The following is a 9,738-nucleotide window of genomic DNA, read 5'->3' as shown; positions in this document are numbered from 1 at the left end:
TTCACAAGGTGGGACACACTAGCAGGGGACAGGGCGAAGTATATACACTAAACATTCACAAAGTGGTATACTCTGGCAGTGGGGACAGGGTGAAGTTTAAACAGTAAACATTCTCTGCGTTGTTGGGAAGGACCCACTCTATTTTTGGCTGGCGTTATGGCAGGGCTAGTGTCAAACTCACTTTCATTTGCAATTTCGACCTCTTAAAACCAGCGCTCTGCTATTGTTAAACTATTGCACAAGGATCGGTCATTTCCCTGTCTTGTTCCAGCTTGCTTGCGCTCAGATGGGAGGGTGGAAATATTTGAGGTGCGTCCTTAAAAACATGATCAAAGTGCTAATTTCAGGGAGTGCTGGCAGGGATATTTAAGACCAAACAGAAGATGGTTTTACTGATTTATACAGCGGATATCCAGCTGTGACTCACACTGAATATGAACATGGAACAAGAGTAATGGGCTTTTGGTGCCTGTATAGGCCTTCATAGTATTTAAAAACATAAAACACTATATTTCCCCCATTTCGTTTTATTTGATTAAAAACCAAGCATAGCCTCTGATTCTGTCAATGAAGGCTGTTTTCTTTTTGTCCTGCCCAATGCAATCAAGTAGGCTAGTCAAGATTGTAAAAGGGTTGGCTTTATTAAAAGATCAAGTTTGAGAGGAGTAATTATGGTGCCTGTAACTGTATTTAGACATAGCCTATTTAATATAAGTGGTTGTTTTGTTTCAAATGTGATTAGCTCTCTTTTTAGACCTTAGCTTATTGACAACTTTTGGCATGTCCATGCTCAGCCATAATGCAATTTACAGTAGGCCCCTATATCAGTGTGAATGATATGTATTTATGTCCACATTGAAACCATGCAAATACTTAGAACAATGAAGACTGGAAACAAGTTCAAGTTGACCTATCTAGCAAAGAGAGGATAGGTCTACATTGTGTTATTTAATTTCTGTAAGCTGTTTAACAAACTATAATGGACTAACTTTGGAATTGGAGTTAATTCCAAGGTGATACATAAAAGACCATAAATACACAACTTGAATAAACCATATGTTTAGCCATTGAGCACTTTCTGAATGGCCAGTGAGGGGCCAAGCCTGACAAACCCACAACTAGTTTAATCGTCAAAACTAAGCCCTTTCTCGCCACCGTCAGTACTGCGCCAATCATTTTTGGTTGTGAAAATAGACAAATATTTTCTGACAAACCCTCAACCTAAAGCCCTACCGCCAGCATTTAGATTTACCATTGCATTAGGTTTGTTAAAATAGAGCCCTTGTCCTGCGACAGAGTGATCAAATTAAGATTCTACATCTGTACCTTGTCAAACAGAATATGTACCTGTAGGTTGAGCTGCTGTCCACTTTGTACAAAGCTGTCGGTCATCTGTCCAAACACAACACACATAAGGGCAGGGCAATCCCGTGGAGGGCAGCACATAGCAGGCCGATTATCATCAGGAGCACCTCACAACCAGTAGCGTAGCGGAACTGCAACCACAACACACATAAAACCACAGTCAAATGCAGCAGACATTGGAATGACTGGAGAATATGAATCTTGTCATGATCACTTGTAACAACTGATCCCATTTTGACATATACTACATGTACTACAGTGTATGTGCAGATTGCCAAAAGATTCTTGTGTGTTTCCTACTATTTCTGAAACCAAAATCAGGACATACCAACTGGAAAAATCCCACTGCTTTGGCTGGTTCTTTTTCTTCCTTCTTGAAAATGAAACATAGATTCATGAGCAAACCAAAATATATTTAACAGTAATAGCACACTGTAATAGGAGTAAAGTAGGAATGGCAATGTTGCTTACCCGAAGCCCTTCTTTGGCTTGCGCTCCGTGTCAACGGTTGGCTGCCCCTCTGTCATCGGCTCCTGAGGCTTCTTATCCTCATGGAAGGCCAGGTTGGGGTAGCCTTTTGCAAATACCTCTGAATCAATTAAACATAGACATCATTTAGAAGAGACTCTTTGTCCAGCGCGATTTAAAGCGAGGTTAATTGCCATGCTAAAGGACACATGAACAGATGTATCACCTAGTCAGCTTGGGGATTCAAACCAGCGACCTTTCATTTACTAGTCCATTGCTCTTAACCACTAGGCTACCTACCATCCAATGATACTGCCTGGTCTCATTGATTAGACATAACATAGTAAATGTACATTCGGGACACTCAAATTAGTATGTTAGCTAATCCTTCCCTAACCATAACCCCTTTAGTTACCCTTCCTATAAGCATAACTCTAACCTTAACCCTTTAACCTAATTTCAAATTTAACCCTAACCCCTAAACCTTACCCCTAGCCTAGCTAACGCTAATTCAAGCTAGCTAAAGTTAGACACCTAGCTAGAATTCGTAACATATCATACTTTTAGCAAATTCGGAACATATTGATATTTTTCTAATTCGCAACATATAATACAAATTGTAATTCCTAACATGTCATACAAAATGGTGATGGACATCCACAAAGTAATACATACCATACAAAAATTAACATATCATACTAAATTGATTTGACGATTTACATAGAGAATAATATGAAGTGCTCTGAAACCAGGTTGAACGAGACCTCTCACTTTGGTGTACTGACTGTACATAATTATTTAATTTCATTTACTGATTATATCAGTCAACCACAACTCCTTCTAATCTACTCTTAACTTGGAATTCTATGCTAATAAATAAGACCTTAAATGATGTGAGACAAACAATACCCTCAGGGATGGTTGGTAGAGAGTCTGGCATGTCCCCATCCTTTCTCCCCATGGTGAATGAACTCCTGGAATTCAGAGAAAGCGATTTTAAACTGTCATTTCAATATAGTAAATATGAGAATATTTGCGGTCCCTAAATGAATGAGTTAATGTACATTTTGAAAAGTGAATAATGATTTCTGTACTAAACAATCTGAATGCTATGCTAGGGCGAGTTGAGGTTTGCCTTCATGTATGCATGCATGTTGTAGTACATGTTTTTCAGCTGCTTTGAACAAGACAAACTTGATTTACAGTTAACTTGTGTAACGTCTATAAACTGTGATGTCATTTAGCAAATAATTACAGTAATGTATTTTAATGGGTTCTATCCGGAACCGGGAGGACAGGGAGCCAGGGACGCTGTACAGGGGTAATGCTCATCAACACTTGCTTTTCTTACTGCATCTCAAATTATTTTATATTTTCAATATTAATTATGAGAGCATTAAATTGCAAATATTGGCAAATGTAGTATTATAGTAATAATATCTTTACATTTCTAATACCTTGTTAAGCTACATATCAAAAAGTGCATATTGGCTTTTATATCTTGTGGAACTAAGTTCAACATTTAAAATGAATGAATCACAATAAGAGGGGTTTTGTCAACAAAAACAACAAAATTAAAGCTATGGAATATTTTTTTTTTAAAGCATGTTGTACCAAATATTGTAGTCTACAAACATGTATAAATAGACATAATGTGTACAGATGTGGGCTAATTACCTTCAGAGAATCCAGTATGAGCCTTTTAGACAATCCACAAGCTATTCTCTCAACATAATACCACCCTTACTAATTGTCAGATGAATGTAATCATTCTTTTGGGAGCTGGGAGATTTTATATCGCTATGCAGGACAGCATCATCATCAGGTGTCAGGTCACCTCAAGTTCAGGATCCTATTGACATTCCACACGGCTGGGGAGGTGCTTCATGACACATTATACAATTCATCAATAATGACACTTCATGTCACTGATGGCATATTTCATAGACAGGTAATTTGATAATGACTTATTCTGGCTTCGATTTATGTGATAAGTGTATGAACTTTTGAATTGAAGTTCTTCTGACAGGTGCACTGTCACACCTCAAAGTCATGTGGTTGGCATCATAGTTCTGTGTCTGTGGGTGTGACAAGCAACTTGTATAATGTGTCATAACTTTTGAAATGTATCCAAGTGCTAATCTGAAATTATCCTCAACTAGGATCCTGAAATCTCAAAGGAAAAGAGAGACACATCGTCATTGTAAGCTTATAATTCTAAATGTTGTTATTTATTTCATTAATGAATATTCAGCATACACATTTGTACCATTGTTCTAATGGCATGATGCATTCATTGAAATTATATTTGCCATGGCCTGCCAGGTGAATATTAGGGTAATTGACAACCTGCTTGAATATTCCACTTATTTTTTTACCTTTATTTAATTAGACAAGTCAGTTAAGAACAAATTCTTATTTTCAATGATTGCCTAGGAACAGTGGGTTTATTTGCCTTGTTCAGGGGTAGAACAACAGATTTTTAGCTTGTCAGCTCAGGATTTGATCTAGCAACCTTTTGGTTACAAGTTCAACACTCTAACCACTGGGCTAACTGCCACCCCACCATGTTAAAACATTAGGATGATCAATAACATGTCTTAATATTAGGCTAATCATACCAATGTCCGAATATTATGAGGATCAATACAATGTTTGAATATTAGGATGATCATGTTTGTCCCCACAATGGGTCTTCTTCAGGACTGTGGTTGCCAAAACACTGGCCCCTCAAAGCCAATGGTAATGTCGTACTTCATACATTCATCCCATCACATATCAGTAAAAGAGGAATAAATATAATCCTTATAAGTGGAATAAGACCACTCTTACTAGCAGATAGTCTCCCATCAGACAACAATGTTTTTCGTTTTCAGAATAAAATGATTAAATTAGATGCCAACCTAAGAATCTTGTTTCTTGTTATTTTATGTCCAGAATAATATCTGGACCAAGACTTTAATTTGAATGAGCATTTAAATGTTTAATTGTATTAATATTAACAATCTCGACCCAGTGATGAAGTCAGATTCATCAACCTGACATGGATCTGATTTTCCGTACTGATTTTGTCCTCTACTTAATTGCGCATCTCATGAAAATGTCATTACTTTCATGACATGTTAGTGATCGTGCTACTTAAGATAAATGAACTCTCCTAACACCATGTTGTTGAGGAACTACAGTATGATCTGGTTTCGGCACTAAGATATACATGTACCTGATGTGTGCGTGTGTTTGAATAATGCACAGGTCATGGCGAGAATGCAGAAGATGCTATCTACAATGCATGAGATGCTATCTAGAAAAAACAGGTTTGTCTGAGTATTTGGAGAACTGTATTGTTCAACATGTATGAACTCTGAACATACTGGCTTGTATAACCATTAATTCCAGATGGAATTACATAAACTACTACCTTACTGTTTAGTCTAGAGAAAGGGTCCAGGCTAACTATGTTCTCAACAACTGTTGGTCCCACTCTAGACAAAATGTAACTGTTAAGGCTTAATTGAAGCCCATGGACAGTAGATGCTGTGTTCATATTGCATTCAAATGCAACATTTGGAAAAGCATAAGAAGTAAAGACCTTTTTATATCACAATGAATGTTTGCATATCAATTGTTTGTGAATCAGTGTAGCTTAAAATATGAACATACTGGATAAGAGCGTCTGCTAAATGACTTAAATGTAAAATGTAAATGTACTGTACTGTGAGAGTCAATACTAGCCTACACATGTGTAGGCCTAACATAGCCCACAGTAAATGAACTTTCTTCACATTAAATGAACCTGCTATGGCATTTGAAGCACCAGGAACCTGCATCCACCAGGTTCCCTGGAGGTAAACAGGCCCACTGATATAATCTACAGGTGTAGGATCTTAATTTGATCACTCTTTTGTTGCTCAGAATGTATGGCCTAAACGTTTAAATCCTTATTTTGCTGTGACAGTATAGGTAAAATTAAGATTCTACATCTGTACACACTTTTAAATTTTAACCAGGTGAGAGGGCTTAACCCCTTGCCACTGTCACGTCTTATCCCGCTCATGAGACTCACCTGGACTCCATCACCTTCCTGATTACCTTCCCTATATCTGTCACTCCCTTTGGTTCTTTCCCCAGACGTTATTGATTCTGATTTTGTTTCATGTCTACACTAATCGTATTTCATGTTTTGTTACGTTATTTATTAAATTCACTACCTGTACTTGCTTCCCGAATCTTAGCGTACACGTTACAGCCACGTGCAGGAGCAGTCAAGTTTGGACACATACTCAAGGTACAAATCTGTCGTTCTGCCCCTGAACAGGCAGTTAACCCACTGTTCCTAGGCCGTCATTGAAAATAAGAATTTGTTCTTAACTGACTTGCCTGGTTAAATAAAGGTAAAATAAATAAAATAAAAAGGTTTATTGACTGCGTGAATAAAGACTTCATGATCGAATTGCTGCAAAGAAACCAATACTAAAGTACACCAAATTGAAGAGACTTATCACATTTAAGCTATAACCCAGATGCAGACAGTTTTGAAGAAACAAAAGTTTATTCCTTAAACAGGGGCAGGCAAATGACAGGGCAAGGCAGGCAAGGGTCAATAATACAGAGAGAGTGTAAGGGTCCAGAACACAAGGCAGTCTCAGGGTCAGGGCAGGCAGGAAAACAAACTGGCAACAGACAAACAGAGAACACAGGTATAAATACACAGGGGATAATGGGAAAGATGGGCGACACGTGGAGGAGGGTGGAGACAAACACCAAGACAGGTGAAACAGATCAGGGTGTGACAGTACCCCCCCCCCCTAGGGGCGCCCCCTGGCGTCCTACTTGGGCACATACCTGGTTGACCCAGGGTTCTGGCGTTGGAACTCAGAGATGAGACCCATAAACAGGCGACAAAGGGCTGTGAGACATGGGTTTAACTCAAGATATATGAAAAGTAGGATGTATACAGAGGGTACGGGGCAACAGAAGACGAACAGCAGAGGGGCTAATGATCTTGGAGCATGGGAGAATGGTCTCGGATCCTGGGGGTGTAATCCGCGGAAATGGCGAAGAGGTCCGGGGCAAGTCAATAGAAAGATTGTGTCGCTGGAGCCAAAAGAATCCCAATACCACTGGAACTGTGGTTCCCTGACACTTGTAGGTTGATGGGGGTGGTATGGTGGGTGACCCGGCCTATGGAGCGCATGTCCAGCGCTCTAACATCCATGGGAATGTAGAGGGGTTGAGTGGTATGCCCAGCTCAGACGCCAGGGTAACATACATAAAGTTATCATTGGCCCCCGAGTGGGTGCCCCACAGCAGGATGGTAGCGGGCCACTGACACAGCCCGCTACCAAAACCTGTGGACTTTCCTTCACTGCAGCCGACGTGAGTAAAACATTTAAACGTGTTAACCCTCACAAGGCTGCAGGCCCAGGCGGCATCCCCAGCCGAGTCCTCAGAGCATGCGCAGACCAGCTGGTTGGTGTGTTTACGGACATATTCAATCAATCCTTATCCCAGTCTGCTGTTCCCACATGCTTCAAGAGGGCCACCATTGTTACTGTTATACACACGTGTAAAGGGATAAATAATATGTACATAAAGATATATGAATGAGTGATGGTATAGAACGGCATAGGCAAGATGCAGTAGATGGTATAGAGTACACTATATTCATATGAGATGAGTAATGTAGGGTACATAAACATAAAGTGGCATAGTTTAAAGTGGCTAGTGATACATGTATTACATAAAATGGCAATATGCAGTAGATGATATAGAGTACAGTATATACATATACATATGAGATGAGTAATGTAAGGTATGTAAACATTATATTAAGTGGCATTGTTTAAAGTGGCTAGTGATACATTTTTTAAACATACATTTCCATAAATTTCCATTACTAAAGTGGCTCGAGTTGAGTCAGTATGTTGGCAGCAGACACTCAATGTTAGTGGTGGCTGTTTAACAGTCTGATGGCCTTGAGATAGAAGCTGTTTTTCAGTCTCGGGATATGTGGTTTCCAGTTTACATAGAGACAAACAGAGAACACAGGTATAAATACACGGGGATAATGGGAAAGATGGGCGACACAGATGAAACAGATCAGGGCATGACAAGACTTGCTTGGGCCAAGAAACATGAGCAATGGACATTAGTCTGGTGGAAATCTGTTCTTTGGTCTGATGAGTCCAAATGTGAGATTTTGGGTCCAACTGCTGTGTCTTTGTGAGACGCAGAGTATGTGAACGGATGACATCGCATATGTGGTTCCGACTGTGAAGCATGGAGGAGGAGGTGTGATGGTGTGGGGTGCTTTGCTGGTGACACTGTCTGTGATTTATTTAGTATTCAAGGCACACTTAACCAGCATGGCTGCCACAGTATTCTGCAGCGATACTCCATCCCATCTGGATTGTGCTTAGTGGGACTATCATTTGTTTTTCAACAGGACAATGACCCAACACACCTCCAGGCTGTGTAAGGGCTATTTGACCAAGAAGGAGAGTGATGGAGTGCTGCATCAGATGACATGGTCTCCACAATCACCTGACTGCAACCCAATTGAGATGGTTTGGGATGAGTTGGACCGCAGAGTGAAGGAAAAGCAGCCAATAAGTGCTCAGTATATGTGAGACCTCCTTCAAGACTGTTAGAAAAACATTCCAGGTGAACTTGTTTGAGAGAATGCCAAGAGTGTGCAAAACTGTCATCAAGGCAAAGGGTGCCAACTTTGAAGAATCTAAAATCTAAAATCTATTTTGATTTGTTTAACACCTTTTTGGTTACTACATGATTCTATATGTGTTATTTCATAGTTGTGATGTCTTCACTATTATTGTACAATGTAGAAAATAGTAAAAATAAAAGCCCTTGAAGGAGTAGGTGTGTCCAAACCTTTGACTGGTACAGTACTTCTTTCCATCCTAGCCGGTTTAGACATGTATTCATACATGTTGCTGGTCTGAAGTTCGCAGTTAGTGGCAGTTGTGAAGTAAAAAATATATAATAATTATAGTCTCTTCTAGCCCATAGACTGCTTTCAGGGCAATGAATCGTCTAATGTTATAATTTGGGTAAAATATCTTCATGCAATTCGAACATGCTGCTGCCCCAAAGTTAACAGTTAAAAAATATTTGAAATGCTGAATACAGTCTCTTCTGGCTAATAGATGACTTCCAGTGGTTCTCACCCTTTTTGGTTACTGTTCCACCAATTTAATTTAGCTCTGCTCGGAGTGCCCCTGAAGGAGCCCCTCATGTGCTATTTACCAGTAGGCCTATGGTGAGTCTTCTCAAGTACCCTCTGTGTGTAGGTCAAGTACCCGTAGCGGTCCAAGTAGACCTGGTAGGGAACCACTGATGTAAGTAATGTTGTAATTTGGGTGAACTATCCCTTTAATACAAAGTGATTCACATATTGCTACTTTCCACATGCGTCCCTTGTCTTGATCTATTCAGATTGTGGCCACATTTTTAGACATGTCTAGATGATTAACAGATGCATTATGAACTGATTTTGATCAGATTTTATAAGTGTAAACGGATAAGATTGGGACAAGATCAGGACAAAGGATGCATGTTTGTGGCAGTTATAAACGGGCCTTATGATGATGTCCATGTCTCATTTTTGAGTAGCGAGGCTCTATATGAGGGGAAAGACGTTTTCACTCAATGTACATTCAGTCAGTCATCTAGTAAATTGTTATCCTGGCACAACAACACTTTAAGAGCACCACTAGAGAGCAGACTTTAGTCAACTTTCTCAACAGCGTAGCATCTAACCAGCATTGTGATGCAAGTTTGTTTAAGGATGACCAGTAAGAGGCATATCTGTCTCACTTCTTTCAAGTCATTGTCAGTAGAGTTGTCCTAAGCATCGACTACTACAGTACCAGTTTCAGGGGTATG

General features: G+C 39.6%; 1 protein-coding gene and 1 long non-coding RNA gene across 2 annotated transcripts in view; both read right to left on the bottom strand.

The window, feature by feature from the left end:
• The window catches only part of LOC124005906 (diacylglycerol O-acyltransferase 1-like), a 23,449-nt gene extending 22,057 nt beyond the window's left edge, over positions 1-1,392 (bottom strand). Inside the window, exon 1 of the mRNA XM_046315549.1 lies at positions 1,327-1,392. Within this exon, the coding sequence (XP_046171505.1) occupies positions 1,327-1,392 (66 nt within the window). The remainder of the gene's footprint in view (positions 1-1,326) is intronic.
• A 443-nt stretch (positions 1,393-1,835) lies between these two features.
• LOC124005532 lies at positions 1,836-3,625 on the bottom strand. Its single transcript, XR_006833641.1, has 3 exons — positions 3,511-3,625; positions 2,743-2,807; positions 1,836-1,954 (listed from the first exon to the last, which is right to left on the bottom strand). It is a non-coding gene; the product is annotated as an uncharacterized LOC124005532 (long non-coding RNA).
• Positions 3,626-9,738: the final 6,113 nt, after the last annotated feature.

The sequence above is a fragment of the Oncorhynchus gorbuscha genome, linkage group LG19 (genome assembly GCF_021184085.1).
Source record: "Oncorhynchus gorbuscha isolate QuinsamMale2020 ecotype Even-year linkage group LG19, OgorEven_v1.0, whole genome shotgun sequence".
NCBI lineage: Eukaryota > Metazoa > Chordata > Actinopteri > Salmoniformes > Salmonidae > Oncorhynchus > Oncorhynchus gorbuscha.
This window is presented reverse-complemented; position numbering and strand designations above follow the sequence as displayed.